The sequence below is a fragment of the Conger conger genome, chromosome 4 (assembly GCF_963514075.1).
Source record: "Conger conger chromosome 4, fConCon1.1, whole genome shotgun sequence".
Lineage (NCBI taxonomy): Eukaryota > Metazoa > Chordata > Actinopteri > Anguilliformes > Congridae > Conger > Conger conger.
The window spans coordinates 65,732,032-65,747,941 of NC_083763.1; the positions used below are offsets into that span (position 1 = coordinate 65,732,032).

The window sequence follows — 15,910 nt, forward strand, 5'->3', positions numbered from 1 at the left end:
ACGTTCATCAACCATCAGAATGAGGATCTAAGTGACTTTGACTGTGGAATAATTATTGGTGCCAGACAGGGTGGTTTGAGTATCTCAGAGGAGAATGGCGGGGTTGTTGAAGCTGACAGGAAGGTGACAGTCACGCAAATAACCACACATTACAACAGTGGTATGCATAAGAGCATCTCTGAACGCATAGTTCACATTGAACCTCTAAGTGGATAGGCTACAGCAGCAGAAGACCAATACGTTAAAAAAAGAAGTCTAATAAATACCAAATAAAGAGCTCACTGAGTGTACATGTACTGTGGCCCCACTCAGTTGAGGCAGCTCCAGTAAATGTATCTCAGGCCCATGTTCCTTCCAGTCCACTGAGGGATAACAGCTTGACTCTTGAGGGACCAGCATGCAGGGTTTGACCTCACGCATCCAGTTTCAGCATCATCGCCCAGCTGCCTCAGCGTGCCTTTTAGCCGCTCCTTTAAATGATTTATCGGCAGACGTGGAATCAGACACACCTCGATCGTGCGAGCGCTTTTTCCCCGGGATGTTTATTTATGGAAGAAGGCGGGAGCGATCAGAACCTGCCACAAACACGCATGCAACAGCCTAACACGTGAGAAGAGTCTAAATCTCAAAAAATGCAGCCCCTTTTTCTCCTGGTAAAATCCCTCAAACCCCCATCTTTCAACCCAGTGCTCTTAGGGTTAACCCTGGAACAGGAATTGGTGACAGGGTTCGCCTCTGGAGCTGCCAATTATCCTCCTGGGATGTAGCTCACACACACAACCGTGTACACATGCGCACACAGTCACACACACACACATACACACACCCAGAACACCAAAAATGCAAACACATAAACACATATAAACACAAAGACATGCAAATGAATACACACAAACATACTAAGCATACATATAAACACAGGCATGCAAATGCTGTGTTTATCCACGCCCAAAGCCACACACAAAGTCACGCACGCACATATCCACACACACGGCCAAAGCCACACACAAAGTCACGCACGCACACATCCACACACACGCCCAAAGCCATACACAAAGTCACGCACACACACATCCACGCCCACACCCAAAGTCACACACAAGCCGCACAGGTCACGCACGCACACGCACACACACACACCCACACCCAAAGCCACACACAAAGTCACGCACGCACACACACACATATAAAGTCACACACACACACACATCCCTCAGTGTACTGCGTGGGGGCAGAGCGCGCGCAGCGGGAAGGAGGAATGAAAGGACCATGTGCGGATTTCCCCCCTCCCGAAAGCCACCCGCGCCACCGTTCCCCTGACAAGGAGCGTGGCATTCCTGCGGAGGGGTCGGGAGGGGGAAGCAACACCATGATGATGACAATAACAATGGCAGAGATGTGGAAGAAGGGCTCCTGCTCCGGCAGCCTCCTCAGCCTTCGCCGTTCTACAGCGCCAAACCCGCGTCTCGCATGAGCACCGACTCTGCCTGGAACTGGAAAAAAGGCAGGAGCTTTAAAACTGCTGCCAACAGAAATATCTCACATTTAGACAGGCGCTATCGTGTGGGGGTGAGTCCAGGGGAGGCCATGTGTCACAGAATAGCCATGGGAGGCAGTGCAGGCAGGGCAAGCGGCTCCCTGGCACACACACATTGTTTATACAGCGTGTAATAACCCAGATTAATATCATTGCCTCGGACGCAAGAGCCCTTCTGAAAATCCAAAACCAGCCGAATGATCAAAATCTCATTTGGTCCAATGATCCAAATGTTCCAAATCTCCTAAAAGGTAAAACATGAATTTAATGCAATTCGGAGGCGGGCACTCAGGAAATACAGCCTCACAGAGCTGAACCCTCTCAGTCGATAAATGCTCCATCACAAAGACAGAGCAACCTGATTAAAGGTCTCATTTATATTTTTCTGGCACATGCGTCTGTTCGACAGCACAAGAGAAGCAAAGCACATGTGCAATGTGTCTGAATGACAGGTGAGTGCACCATAAAGCAAGGCTAGAGGGCTCACATTCATAAAATATGTCTTCTCCATAATCCCCGCAGTGTGTGTGCGAGAGGGGGGGAGGTAGTTTCGGCGTTTATCCTGGTCACGCGCTGCAGCGAGAGATTTGGACAGGGTTTTCTCACGGGACGCATTTGTCATTAGCACCTCCTGTTGCCACCGGGACTGCTTAAGCAGGACAGTGGCTGAGGTAAAGCAATATGGGTGAAATATATCCAGTACCGTCCTCGCCAGCTCGACGAGGCCATGTCTGCCCGGCTCCCATGCATCCTCCTAGGATCTGTTGCTTGGCAACGCCTCCTGATTAGGTTAGCGGGGTTAAGGGAAGATCTGGCAGGGGCCGGTGGGATCAGATCACACTCATTGATCATCAGCCATCTCCTCATTTTGGGCCGTGGCTACTCACCCTGGGCAGGAGCAGCAAATATCAAAGTCATGGATGTTGTGGGTGGAAAGGGGGATTAGGGAATAATCTAGAAACCCACATATGACCTTCTGACACACACACGCTCATATACAATCCCCTGACACCCAAACACTCTCATATCTTATACCCAAACTCTCTTACTTATGACAAATCTGTCACCCAAACCCTCTCACACAACAGAAAAGCCTTCATATCTGATCCATATCTAAACACGCTAAACTTGTGTGTATTTCACAACAATGCAAAGGGAAAACTGTTGCACACTGGCCAGAGCACTTGACCAAGGTTGGGTCAACTTCCCAAGAAAAAAAAATGCATCAGTGTGAATGGATTCACTTGAAATATGCGTGGCCAGAGAACTGACCTGGTGAATGGTAAGCACATTTATTTAAGTTTAAAAAATATATATATATCTCTGATTTACATACATGTATATATAAATAAATACATAAATAAATACATAAATAAATATTTGGGAGAAAAATAAGTATGTGACACCAGGAATACGGGACACATTAGAAAGGCTATTCCTTTCACATCTTCACATCACGCGACGAGGAGGCTCAGTCTGAGTTAATTAGCTTTAATCGGGGGCGACGCGCATTAAAAGGTTTTCCTGGGGTCATAGGAGGCGCAGCAGTGTTCAGCACCTTTGAAACCCTCGGGCCCACCGGTGGCCGCACGTCGCCGTCAGGCCTCCCCCTGTGCCTCACAGGCAGTTCGGCGGGGTGGAGACGCGCGGCTGACCGCGGCTCAGATACCGATTAGCAGCGTTACAGCGAGTGAGCCGAGCCTAGTGCTGAGCGCTGAGCTCTAAACATCAAACGCTGCCCGTCTGAGCTGCCCTGAGTGTGGTGGGCCTGAAACTAAAGACGGACAGGTCAGGTGAGCTGTGAAAACGCTGAGAGGCATTTTACAAAGCACAGTGGAACTGATAAAAAGTCACTGAATGCTAAAAACAACAAAGCTAAGTCAAATAAATAATGTTGGATCGCTCAACTGAACCGAAACCAACACTAAACACAAAGCGCAATACAATATAAGCAGAAACCTAAATGTAAACATTGAAGGTAGTACACATTATATTACAGTATACAATGTAGACCAGAGATCTTCATTCCTGGTTCTGGTGGGCCACAGGGTTGTTTTTTTCTCACCTTAATATCAGCAACAAATTCAGAGTGTCAGGGCTCAAAATGCACCCTTCTGAGTTTTAGCCACTAAAATCACACATTTGCCAAGGCATTACAAACCAGGCATCAAGCTGTTTTATGTGCTAAAAGCACAGGCATAGCTGAACACCACCATGATGGTTGTGAGATAAGCACTGTGCTCTAAAAGAGAACTAAAGCCCACAATTGTACAGTAGATACCAACTAACTGTGGTATCCCGTGTACAATCAACATGTGCCTTAATTTTAACACACAAATAACAGCAATCACTAAAATTCTCAGAAACCAATGTAATCATGGCCCATATCTGTCAATTGCCAAGGGAAAATACCAATTCTAGAATATTACTGACGAACAAGAGACATCTCACTGGTAAGAATGAATGGTGCAATGACTTTAGTCTCTAGACTTTTTCTCCGTCTCTTGTGGATGTTTTATATATTTAATGCCGTTCATCATATAGCAAATTCTAAATACTATCAGTCATACTAAATTATCATCATGATAAATTACTTTAGGGGTATGCTTATCATATTCTTTATGGTTTTTTAATATGATGAACATTTGGGACAGCTCCTAGCTGACACCAGGTTGGAATGGGTGTCTGCAGTTCCTATTACAGCCTGGAACCCATGAATGTTACCCATTACAGGCCAGATCGCTCTAATGTGACTGGAGATGCCTAGGCCTGCTAAAGGAGGTGCATGGTAGCTTCTTGACAGCATTATTTACTGATAAGATGAGGCATCAATCACTCTGGCAAAAGCCAGTGTGTGCACACTTAGAAATGTATGCTGTTGACCTGCTGCGGAGCTCCGTGTGAGTTTGTATTTGCAGTTGAATGATGACATACACTGTCCTGAGTCTCAGATTGATTTACAGATACGTGTATAGGGCAGATGTCTCAATATTAAAAACACACATGAGTGTTTAATAGAAAAAGAAGAGGGGTATATTCACTCACTGAGCACTTTATTTGGTAGATTAGGCAGACATCGGGCTCCAGAATTATTGCCACCCCTGGTAAGTCTTTACAAAAAGTCCTGCAAACTAAAAAATAATTGTTATTCACATAAGCTTTATTTTCCAACATGTGTAGTGTGCTTTATTAATGATTCAATGGAATCAACCAAAGTCTTTGAAATAAAAAAGTATTTCCTCAAAAAACAGGTCCACAATTATTGGCACCACTAGTTTAATACTTTGTGCAAACACCCCTGGCAAAGATGACAGCCACAAGTTTTTCCTATAATTGGTGATAAGGAGAACACATTTGGGGGGATTTTAGACAATTCCTCCTTGCAGAACTTTTGAGAATCATTGATATCATTGGGATACCCTACTCTTCAGTTCAGACCACAGGATTTTAACGGGATTTAAGTCTGGAGATTGAGATGGCCATTGCAGAACATGGATATTGTTTTTACTTAACTATTTCTGTGTGGATTTTATGTATGCTCAGAGTTATTGTCATGCTGGACAATCTACCTACAACCAAGACTCAGTTTCCTAGCAGAGGCAACCAGAGTTAATGCCAAGATTTCCTGGTACTTTGATGAATTCATTGTGTTCACTGCGATCCTTGGGTTACTTTTGGCCTCCCTCACCATCTTTCTTACTGTCTCTTCCTGGCAAATATGCGGCCATAAATGGTATATTTAACCATTTTTGTATGATTCTGCATCCATTACCCAACTTGTGATGGTCAATTACAATCTGTCTTCTGAATTGCCAGTTCTTCAGCTTTTCCCATGCTGATGGATGACAAAGGGACTTTGCATGCTTGTTACCTCATTTTCATGCTCTAATGAAACATGGAATGACTCAATATAGTTCCTTTAGACTGAGATTAATTCAATTACAGGACAATTGTATTGCCAATTTCATTTTGTTTGATTATTTACAATAATTATAGTAATAATAGTTTTTGCACCTGTGCTTTTGCGAAAAAAAGAAAAGGAAAAAGATTATTAAATAAAAAACATTAAAGCATGAGAGTAGACATATTGAAATAAAAGTATATTGTTTTCTGTATCTTTGAACATAAAATATAGATCATTATTCATTTGTTCATTATATGCAACCCTTTTACACCATTTGTAATAAGGCTAGCAATAATTATGGAGCCCACTGTATGTTTGTGTACTGTATGTGATCAAGTTTGTGATAGGGTTGTTGTTATAATTATGCTGCAATTGCAGGGGCAATTTAAATTGAAATGAAACTTGCTCAAGCAAGTTGAAATGCAGTCTCCCTATTCTATCCTGTATGAAACTGGAGATTACCCTGCAGTAAAAACAAACAGCATACTTGTATATGGAAAATGAGGATTAGAACAAATCCATCCCTGGTCATTTATTATGAATATGACAAAAGTGACAATGTTCTGAGTAAACGTTTGTAAAGTTACATGAAATCTAACATGAGCTGGTTTGGGTAAGCTGTATTTAACATGGGGATGCACAACCAGTACTTTAAAGTAGAGGCACTGTATACACATTTATTCATGGCCTGGCATAATTTTCTCATGTATGTGGAACTGAGAAGGAAAAATATGTTTGCAAGCTGAGTCTCACCCCAAAACCATATTTTTAAATGAAGTGAAAGACACGGAAATCATGCAATGTGTTCTGGGTCTGGCAGCACCTCAGAGTTGTCCACATCTTATTTGCATTTGGCAATGGAAAAAAAAGAGTAATCGCAGGTGCTCATTCCAGCAGCAGAGATGGGACCTTCATTGGACAGCTGCCAGAAAGGGTTCAGTTGGGGGCCCAGGGGAATTGCTTGTACCCTTTAACCAATTAGAATGAAGCTCAGGCATTGCCCCGCCCTGAAGAAGCTGTCCCAGAGACTTCTGGGATAGGAAGACAGTTAAAATGCGGATAAACCCCTGTCTGGCTGGAGTTATACGACCCCGCCTCTTGCACAGCAGTTTCAGAGACATATCGACTGAAACAGAGCACCAACTGGAGATTCATTCTTCCTTATTTCCTTGAGAAACATTTCACATCTCCGCAACTTTTTCTCAACTCAGACAAAAGGAAATTTACTAGGAAAACATTCTTTCAAGTTTATGTATGTTAATTTATATGGTTTATCCACAGTATTTTTCCCAGTGCAGCAAAACCAAAACATCCCTTTAAACCTCTAATTTTAAACCCTGGAAGGTTTTGTTTTGAAACATGATGCAATTGAATTTTATTTTGTTATTTTTAATGATGAATATGATGCAATATTTGTTGCTTGTGTGTTTTTTGAATTTTAAATATCAAAGAGGAAACAACTGACACGAATGACTCGAGTTGATTCTCAGACGGTTTAGTAAATGAAAATCCTTTGTTTGTACAATATTCCTTATCATTCTAGACTTGGTTTAATGCACTCACATCAACTTGGTGGAATGGGAGACAAAGACAACAAGGATGTAACTTGTATGGGCCAAACACTTTCATACCCTGCCACTGGCATTGTTCTGTACCTTATATGGCTGCTTGTGTTAGGACAAATAGTATGCGCTCCCTTTTTGAAGAACAGCGGTCAGATAGTACACACCTCTTCATGTGACCATTGGGCCAAAGCTTTGGGTCAAATCTGTTGTGTATGTTATGTTTCAAATTCAGCTAAAATATTCCTATCTACACTTTCCTTTCTTCAGATATCTATGGTGGTATGTGTTTCAAAGATTAGACGAAATTGTATTGTTTACAAAAATTTATTCATACAAATCTTACAACACCTTTTTTTAAACATTCATAAACGTTACCCCTGAGGAGTTCCGTGTGTAATTATAACGATATTACTTGCTAATATTCATTTTTTCACACAATAAATATATATATATATAATATATCTGTAAGTTTAATCTTCACGTTTAGTAAGGCTTTTGGCGCTTTGAGAATGATACACATTGAGCGTCATGGAGAGGATACCATGATGCTGGCAACTAGCTATCACAAATCTGTAATCTAGCACTCAAAAACAAATGCAAAAAAAAATAGTAATAGCGATCTCTAAACCTAATCCTGACACTACTGATCAAATCGAAGATCTGCGCATCACAAAAACAAGAACCAAAAATTGGAATGTAAGCTGATGGTTTGCAGCATTGTAGGGCCACTAAATAGCCATCTGTGATTCGTGGCGATTTTAAAGTCGAAGCAAGGCACCAAAGCCGCAAGCTGCATCCTGCGTCACAAAGCCTGGAGGAGAATGCAAAATTGAAGAAAGATTGATTTCATACACAGGACTCAGGGCACAGATCGAATCACTCTGTCCTACTGCTGATATCACAATACTCAACTGGCAGTGTCTGCAAGGCCTGTTTTGCATAATGCTGTTTTGGTTTTCATTAAAAAAACCTTACATTTATTAGTGGTTAGTGGTAAAATGTGCTTTCTTCTGAGAGCAAGGGAGACACTTGAATTGATTTGGGGTTCTTTGTTTCTTTTTGTTAAGTGAGGGAACACTGGATTTGGGTAAATGTCTGCCTGTTGTTGTCGAGGTTGTTAGGGTAGCTCTGTAAAGTGTCCAAACATTGCATCAATTAGAATAATTCAAGTTTATTCATTCAGGCTCAGTGATCCTGAACTTGTTAGAGAACACAAGTGTGGGGCAGTCTTTCAATGCAATGCTACCACTGTAATGAGGTGTGCTAACCCACGCCTCTACCCTGTCGCTGCTGAAGCCAGGTTGTCCATCCATAAAATTGATCTGTCACAGTCCTTTTCTAGCCTGGTCCTTTTTCTTATTCTTTCTTTATTTTGACCTCACTCCTCTCACTCTTTCTTTCTCTTTCTCTCTCTCTCTCTCTCTATCTCTCTCTCTCTCTCACACACTCAATCTCTCTATAAAATAAAGACTACCTGCTGTACTTGTAGCTAAATAATAGTAAACTATATACAAGAAAATACATCGCAATATAACCGTCTTGATTGGTAAGAGGAAATGTAAAAATGTTGAGGGTTTTGCCTTTAAATCCTGTATTGATGATATATTTGATAACTATTTTGAAGATGGCCATGTAGACTCACAAAGAAGAAAGGAAAGAAAATGAATAAGACTAGTTATAATAATATATAATATATATATGTAATTTCCAGGTGTTTCATTTGTCTCTAAACATAATATCATTAACAACTTGTGTGTCTGGAATGAATCAATGAGCCAGCAAATAAAATACTATCTTGTCACTGTAGTCTCTGAAAGACAGTATATAGACCCATTTCCACATAGATATGAAGACAGGGAGTTAAATTCACATTCAACATTAAATTGTAAAGTAAAGTTGGAAAACAACAAAAAAACAAAGAAAACAACAATTACCACGGTGAAAACAGCAATATATAATCAAAATCAGTGAGCAGGAAATTGTGAGTGCTTTAGATTGCACTGATTTTGAGGCTATTACAACTATTTTAATGATCCACTCTCACTTTACATCTGTTTCACATTACAAGAAAGTGAGGCACAATAGCAAGAGCAGGATTTAACATGGAAGTCCTAAAACTGGTATGGGTCATTTTTAAGATATTACAACAAAACAAACAATAAAACCGCACATAAAAAGTACCTCTTTTTTTTTCTTTTCTTTTGAAAAATCAGCAACTGAGTCTTTTAGCTGTGCCTCCCACCATTTTAGGAGACAAAGCAGAGGACTGTGATACTTTTTATGTGGTGAGATAGACATGAAAAACCTTAATGCCCTCAAGGTTTTTCTTCAGCTTCTTGAGCACACAAATAGCACTAGAGAGTAACACATGATACTTTGCTCAAAATTTAAGGACTAAAGGGACATTCTTCTAAGAGCTTAGATTAAAAGAAACTCAGAAAAGGTCTTTGAATTTCACTTGGTTCCTTGGGTTCTGCAAGTTCTTTCTCTTTGGAGAATGTTTCATGGGAAAACTTACAAAAAATAAACTATAATTATTCAGTCCAGCTGTCCCATTTGTTTTCCCAATCTAATTTTTAATGTAACTGTAAAATATGTATTTTATATTGACACAATAGCCCAAAAAAGCATAATTACAAGATTTAGAAAGAATTTTATATATATACACGTATATATTACATATATATGTATATATACTAGTATATACACACATATATAGGAAAATATTGACAATGCTTTATATGTTTTCAGGAAAACAGAAGCACAGACCAGGAAAGAAGGAGATTTGGATTGTATATTTTGAGTGGAGGATAATAGGGTAAAGCTGAGGTGAGGAAAGGGGGAGGGACCACGAGATCCCTCCAGACAGGCCTTGGAAAAAGGAGCCTTGGAACTCACCGGAAATTGGGGAGAAAACTGTTTCAGCCAGTCTCCCAAAATAGCCTCAAACTCATCCCCATCCGGGAGGGCATCAAAGTTTATGTCTTGTAGAATATGGTGAAAATTTAAGTCTTCAGGGCTGTTGTAAATAAAAACACTAAGCTCTTAATTTCAGTTACAAAAAAATAAATAAATAAAATGAAAATAAACGTAACATTCAATGCATCGATTGTCTTTTAAAATCTATTTATTTTTTCTGTATATTTATATGTATATTTATAACTCTAAAAGACATGATCTCAGGCGCATAACGTTCATGTGCACAATCTTTTTTTCTTTTCTTTTTTTAATTGTAGGCCTAAATAAATATATATAGCTATAGGTATAACTAAAAGATTGGTCCACAAAGTAGATCTGTGCGTTCTCAAGTGCTTTTGTACAAAAGAAAAACAATATTATTATCAAAATATTCATTTTAATGGCTTTACTTCATACATAAATACATGTTTAAAGAACACAGGAGCGATCCACTGATTGTTCAGTTAACTCAGAATGACTTGATCTCAGGGCTGTACAGAGAGGGCAGTTTAACGCTACAAATAGGATAGCCGGCGTCCTTTGTTTCTAAATCTCTGTCTATACCTTTTCCCCAGGACCGCTGCCAGATATTTCTTGACAGCCATTTGTTTTCGGTAGCGGCTGTAGCTGTCTGTGAAGATCCCATCCGAATGTCTTTTGGACAAAGGCTCTGTATCGTCTTCCATATTGCTGCCTCCACTGTAAAACGGAAAACCAGGATATTTTCTAGTAACACTAGACATGCCCCTTACCCAGGGATTAACAAGCGCATCACCGTTAATACTTTTAAAAATATGTATTTTTTTAAGTCTAGTTTTTTTCTTTTTTTCTCACTTTTTTTTTTTTTTTTTTACAAAGTTACTAAAATAAATGCATCTTGCATTAGACTTTATAGTCTAATATGAAAACATGTTTTTCGCAAAGCACTGAATAATCGCATAGGACTTTAACCCTAGAGACCATACGAATATAAATTATTCATACTGGAAATTAAATTTATTCAACCACGTGGATTGTGTGCAGCGTTCCTTAAAGGGATACTATCAATCATGGAATATTTCGAGTTGCACAAATAACTTCATACTTGCATTTTAACAAATTTCAGATTAAAATATTATTTAAATAATTATCTGATTAAATTTAGAATGCGATATTTTATGATGACGCGACACCCATATACACAGTCACGCAAATAAAATGAAAACGTATATGGCTGGTGAACAGTGGGGAATAAAAAATGAATTAAAAGGGAACACACAGCAAAACGTTGTCACGCAATAAAACAAGACTATGCACAGCAACGAAGAGAAACGCTAAAAAGGAATGTCCTTACCCTACACGCTTTGCCATCACAGATTGCAGATATTTCCTTGCTGACAACTGACCCAGCACCTTCCTGTAGGCCTTATTAAATATTCCGTCAGCGTGCCTTTCCGTTCTGGGATAATAAAACGCCAAACACATATATCGTCAGTCTCCCAGCGGAGAGGCACCATACCAAAATCAATCTGCCATTATGGTCCAAAATATCGGCCATATTTGGGTCTTCTTCCCGAATATCATAGTCTCTGACTTATTTCGTTCCAGGGAGAAATACTATATTAATCTCAGTCGTTCTGACTTATATGTGTTTTTTTATCTACTAGTTTTATATTCTTTGGAATAGCCTTCTCGCCTAGTGAAACTCAATGTTTCCGAAATGACGTGTTTGGAGGAAGGCTCTACAGGTCACTTCCAGAAAAATATCAGGACAGTCTGGACAGAACATTTAGTAAACAACACAAAACATATAAAACATAGATGAACAGAAACACGTTAAACAGAAAAAAATCCCAATAATGAAATGTCCAATATGATTTCCATTAATAATGAAGGTAACAATCACCTCTTCTCCGGTGGGTAGTATAACGTGTACACGTCGTCAATGACTGATGGAGGGCTTCGTATTGCAATTTGATCACTGTCAAAAGCCAAGTCAGGTAACGAATTTCCGTCCTCGTCGTAAACCTCATTTTCAAGTCTGAAATAAGAATATAAAAGATGTTAAGCACATTTTCTGTCCATCTTAATCAAAATAATTAAATTATGCTACTGCTCGTCTGAGACTGGCCCCATTCACATTTTCAATTTGGCATAAACTGTCCAAATAGATTTAGAAGGCTATTTGAATTATTGTTTGAGATTTTGCTTTCTTTTAACATCTTATATCAAACACATTCAACAAAAATGAGCTACAAATGTAAAAATAGAAATACATAAATAGGCAAATTATTACGCTTTTTGTTTTTAAATGTAACTTGGGCAGCTTTAAATTGCGAATCATCTGTTCAATGAAATTACACATTGATAAGGACTTCAATAAGACAACTGATTTATTTACTGAGAACAGCATTGCTGTTTTACAGTCAGGTCGTAGCCTGTAGTCTAATACGAAGCTCCGGAGCACTATAAAACTGAAGAAAAAATAAAATAATAATAAAATGCTGACGATGAATATAGCTAACTATATGTCATTAAAGGGCATTCCAATTGAAAGTTGGCCTCAACGATAATTCTGAATATCACCAATTACCCAGGTGGAGAACAATAACTGACTAAAACTGCATAATACCGAATACATACACGAACGAATGTGGTACTCCTGTGATCGATCCTATAATTTTGCACGGTAGCACTTATTCCTTCATTTTACAAAACGTCGTAGCAAATTACGCCATTCGTCCATCACTCAAGGGACGGTCCCCCACAGCGCACCCCATTCAATGGATGTCAGAGTTGTTGATAAATTCTCTGATGGTTTCCTTTTAGGAATTAGATACATCACTAAAATGTAGTTCTAACTACCGTTTATTATCGATGACACTTAGTAGTTAATTCAGTTTGCATTGTGAGGCAATCACAATAATGGCATAGATCTGGAAATGTCTGAAAATTCAGAATACAAAAAGACAATTCTGAGTGCCGCTAGTGTTCATTTCCACAAGTAGGCTAACTGTGATTTTCAGTTCCTCTGGGTTTTTTCTTTCGTTCGTTTGATAGATATATTATTGTACAGAATATTCGTTAGACCAAAATCACATTTCAACCTTTTGACAAACAGAGCCATTTAAACTGCTTATTCATTCGACAATACAAGCATGCAGAAACGCCACCTGCGTTCAGTAAAAGGGCAAAAAGAAATTATTCCGCCTTTACGTACCTAACATTAGGGTAGCTAAGCCCGATGGGTGAACAGTAGGCGCTGTAGTGCATTATGATTCCGTAGATGAGTAATGCTAAAGTCGCTTTTCTAGACATTGCCATTCTGTGAAAGAAATATAAGAAAGTTAGATTGGTGAAACATTAGAGGCTATGACTAAATTCTTACAATACATAATGTACAACCTACAGTGCGGAAACTATGTGGAAACTATAAAATAACCTATACGTCCGAAAGAGAGATTTACCTATCATTTATTGAAAACATTTTCAGTTAGAAAGGAACAAAAAATTACAGACATTTTCCCTTACTAAAAACCCAAAGAAAACTTTCTGCATGCAAGTGCAGCGGTGTCCATTTGATGAACGACAATATCGCAACCAAAGAAATAAAAGATGTAAAAAGATTCCCGCTTGATTGTTTTTATCCTCATTGCGCTCCATGTTTCGTCTTCACATGTTTCCCATTTGTTTCATGCCTGCAGTAGGGTCTGACGATTTCAGACATCAAAGATGGTCACATACCTATTGCAGAGTAGAGAGGAGAGCTGGATGCGATCCGGGTGAGGCTGCGACTGTGAGAATGAGATAAAATCTTTCTCACTGCACTACTTCAGTGAAGCGCCTCCGCCGTTTCCTTATGTGCCCGTCAATGTGTCCAACCCTCTACACTTTTATATACAATAAGCAATTATCAAGTTTCTGTGCAAACAAAGCTCCGTGAAAAGGAGTGCAAACATTTGTCTACATATTATCTTTAGCCGAAACTTTTTGCTCTGCGCTCCGATTCCCTCGGATTTTTATTCATGAATCCTGTGGCTTGCCTTTTTCATAAGTCGCATTAAGGATGCTACAGACGTCATCAACCCTTCCTCCCGGAATATAATAGTACTTCTCCTTCCTCGTCAATGAACTAGGCAGAGTCATAACCCTCGCATGGACGATTAGTTAAAAACTTCATTTTCGGACAAAGGATGAATGCTAATGTTTGTCAATGTGTCATATACGACTAGCTGAGGTCAAGATGGGTTCAATAGCATTGGAACAAGTCAGCTTACGCCCTTAGTTGGACGTGTATATATTGTCTATATTTATATATAGGCTAGGAGTATATATAAATAATAATAATAAATAGACGTAAATAATAAATATAGAGATATTCTTATGTTATGGCATGGCCTTTGGGGATGATTGGGCTACTTTGACATGATGCATTGCTGTTAGGAGCTGTCCGTTCCAATGGTTCTGAAATATTAAACCTGAGTTTTACGCGCATTCAAGGCGCTGAAGCCATGGTACCAAAAACAGTTTTCATTAACAGCAGCCATAATTAAGCCACACAATGTTTAACAATGCGACAGATCACGACGATTGTAACTCTAACTAGGATTTCCCAACCTGACATTTTTTTCCTCCGTGATAACAAACACTAAAACATTTTTTGGACGGAAACATTGTTTTCCAAATCAGTTGTTCTAAAAAGTATGCGTTTATAACACACCACAACTGTAGCCTACGTTTTTAAATGTAAATTTAATAAGGTGAGCCGTGAATATTTATTACAATTAGAGTAACAGTTTTATATTTTAAGCCAAGGAAACTTGAATCGTATTTGAGGTCTAATAAATCGGGGGCACTAAAACTCCAAATTCAAAAATTAACTATTACCCTCAAAATAAGAGAAACCTCTTTAAATATAAATTGATGCTTTCATTATATTTTTATATTTCAAATATAAACTGGCGGATGTTGTTCACAATGTATTATAGCCTAGTCTATATTTTTATTTTGCTTATTTAATCGTGCTTATCAGCCTGTGAAATAATTATTTGCTAATTGTAATGTGGGCTTTAAAGTATGAAAATGACGAACTCGGTCTCGGTAACGAATCAATCAAATTCCTTCGATGTTCTGTATAGGAAATACGTTGGTTCACGTATGAATCATGCAGGGGTAGCCTATCCTTTCGTTTACTCCGACGTAAAGTGACGAACGTTTAAAGTCTTGCGTGCGGGAACTTTTTTTTTTTTTTACCAGGGGCCGATTCTAAAAATGACGTAGAAACCCCATGCTTACATAAACTTGTGAAAGTGCCGAGTGAAGAGTGCCATCAAGTGGCCGCTCGAGAAATATTATTTAGTTCGCCTGTACCCCAGTCGTTTCGTAGCCTACAGCTCCTTTTCACATGACAGAATACCACGGGAGCTAATTTTGTCATGGACTTAACTATTCTCACAAAAGTCATTCCTAAAGCTGACGAATTATTGTTTCAGTCATGATAAAACAATTTGTATCAGCTAGCCTAACTCAATGGATACTATAGCCTACATATAACTAACTATCTGTAGGCATAGTTCAAAATGTAAAAATGATCATTGGAGTATCCTTCATTTTCAGACAATGAGCCAATAGCAACTACATTTAATACTTTATGCTTTTTATGAAAGTACAGTCCCCCCCAAAAGTATTGGAACAGCAAGGCCAATTCCTTTGTTTTTGCAATACACTGAATATATTTTGGGATTTGGATAAAAAGATGAACACAAGACAAGAATTTCTGCTTTTATTTCCTGGTATTTATAGCTGGATGTGTTATATTAGGGGAGACCAGAGATGATTATCACACATTTTACTCACTCGTGACAGTATATGACACGTTCAATTTCAGTGCATCATATAAGACTCATTTCAACACTAGTGCAAATGTTTAAGTCTCAGGTAATAGTATGTTTACCTTTTATCCTCACA

The 15,910-nt window shown here is 39.0% G+C and overlaps 1 protein-coding gene across 3 annotated transcripts; it reads right to left on the reverse strand.

Moving 5' to 3' along the window:
- Positions 1-7,311: 7,311 nt before the first annotated feature.
- On the reverse strand, positions 7,312-13,992 carry LOC133125698 (glucagon family neuropeptides-like). Of its 3 annotated transcripts, XM_061237213.1 has the most exons (7): positions 13,688-13,988; positions 13,164-13,268; positions 11,850-11,984; positions 11,298-11,402; positions 10,529-10,663; positions 9,905-10,025; positions 7,312-7,817 (listed from the first exon to the last, which is right to left on the reverse strand). In XM_061237213.1, exons 2-7 carry the CDS (start codon positions 13,265-13,267, stop codon positions 7,809-7,811), a joined length of 609 nt encoding a protein of 202 aa, XP_061093197.1. In that variant the 5' UTR covers position 13,268; positions 13,688-13,988; the 3' UTR covers positions 7,312-7,808. The 3 variants fall into 3 exon arrangements, with proteins under 3 accessions (XP_061093197.1, XP_061093198.1, XP_061093199.1); XM_061237214.1 differs by lacking the exon at positions 11,298-11,402 and having other exon boundaries at positions 13,688-13,992; XM_061237215.1 differs by lacking the exons at positions 7,312-7,817; positions 9,905-10,025; positions 11,298-11,402 and having other exon boundaries at positions 10,342-10,663; positions 13,688-13,983.
- Between the last annotated feature and the right edge of the window lie 1,918 nt (positions 13,993-15,910).

What these genes read in the sequence shown, in the direction of transcription:
- LOC133125698 (XM_061237213.1), bottom strand. Translation starts at nt 13,267, where the DNA reads ATGGCAATGTCTAGAAAAGCGACTTTAGCATTACTCATCTACGGAATC. An exon ending in TACTACCCACCGGAGAAGAG is followed by an intron (nt 11,403 to 11,849) that starts GTGATTGTTACC and finishes TTATTATCCCAG; the next exon opens with AACGGAAAGGCACGCTGACG. An exon ending in GTGATGGCAAAGCGTGTAGG is followed by an intron (nt 10,664 to 11,297) that starts GTAAGGACATTC and finishes TCCGTTTTACAG; the next exon opens with TGGAGGCAGCAATATGGAAG.